This window comes from Trichoplax adhaerens, genomic scaffold, assembly GCF_000150275.1.
Source record: "Trichoplax adhaerens TRIADscaffold_309 genomic scaffold, whole genome shotgun sequence".
Lineage (NCBI taxonomy): Eukaryota > Metazoa > Placozoa > Uniplacotomia > Trichoplacea > Trichoplacidae > Trichoplax > Trichoplax adhaerens.
This window is the reverse complement of record NW_002061210.1, coordinates 1-1419: the sequence shown is the minus strand read 5'-3', so window position 1 is coordinate 1419 and position 1419 is coordinate 1. Positions and strand designations below refer to the sequence as shown.

At 33.4% G+C, this 1419-nt stretch overlaps 1 protein-coding gene across 1 annotated transcript; it reads left to right on the top strand.

Annotated features, from left to right (window-relative positions):
• Window positions 1–241: 241 nt before the first annotated feature.
• Window positions 242–1102, top strand: TRIADDRAFT_62681 (uncharacterized protein; the record flags this gene model as incomplete). Its single annotated transcript, XM_002118623.1, has 2 exons — window positions 242–371; window positions 891–1102. 2 exons carry the CDS (start codon window positions 242–244, stop codon window positions 1100–1102), a joined length of 342 nt encoding a protein of 113 aa, XP_002118659.1.
• Between the last annotated feature and the right edge of the window lie 317 nt (window positions 1103–1419).

The window sequence follows — 1419 nt, the reverse complement described above, 5'->3', positions numbered from 1 at the left end:
ACCTGTACTGATATCAAAGAATGCTCTTCAAATGGTCACAATTGTCCCGTCGATGCTTACTGCAATAACAACAATGGATCATATAGTTGTTTATGTAATATAGGTTATTCTTAAGTAACACATGTCAGAATACGACAAATGTTTTTAGAGTTATTGCTCATAATCAATGTGAAGAATACTTTACGCTAATTACACCTTTTGTACCGTAGTGAATACAACTGCTTTAAGTTGTAATTTCGAAATGAGCAATTGCAAGTGGCAAAATCCAGCAAATGGCACTAGCAACACGGTCCGTTGGACTAGAAATAAAGGAAAAACACCAACTTCCAATACTGGTCCAAATAATGATCATACTTTAGGCACTCCAGCAGGTTTGTACTACTTTATCATCAAATCTAAACAGCATAAAGTAAAACGTATATAATTGTTTTGAAAATTTCGTCGAATGCTTTACTGCAGTATATATGATTAAACGTCACCGTGACTGAAATATCTATAGCGTAACTATTACTATACCACACAGTAAATTTGTGAGCTTGCTGACAAAATTACATAAATGCTACAAATAAAATTGACGATGCCATCGGGTCTTCATTTAATTTGCATTTTTAGCTAGAAGATTACTTCAGTTTTCTCGTTGCTACTATAAAATAAATTTTAAGTGTCCAAGTTGAATACTTTTTCTTAGTTAGAAATAAATTAGTGACTTCAATATTAATATATATACACGAAATATTTAGTACGTCAGCTAACAGCATATCGTATTTGATGCGCACAGGTTATTATCTATACACCGAAGCATCGAGAAAACCGACCGGATATCAATTTATTATCGCAAGTCCTTCTATCTATGCATTTAACATATTCTGCCTTACATTTTGTTACAACAGATATGGGGAGGGAATTGGCGATCTATCCCTATTTGGCTATTCAAATAGAGTTTATACACTTTCTGGCAACAGCGGGCAGCGATGGTACCATGTTAACATTAACTTCTCGCCTGGGCTTCACAGGGTATAGTATCACAATTCCCCGATTTTCTGCACTCCTTGGTAACCTTTTGAGAGTATTAACTAGAACTGTTACATTTTTCAAAGACTAATAAATCTTAGAGAATGTAAACATTTACGATTCGAATATTTAATATTTGAGCTACATTACTTATTTCACATAATTTCTAGCTTCTTTTTATCGGAACTCGTCTCTTTCAATCTACAAGCGATATACGATATTTCGGTAAAATTTGATCGATGCGGTAAGTGTAATATTTTGCCGCATTACTTATATCTAACACAATAACCAAGCATACAAAATTTTGTTGAGCTTTATGAATTATCGCATATTTCAGTAACCCTAAAATCCATTAACGATGCTGATTAATATTAGATTAGTACTGTTGCTTATAACCGGGTCAATTAG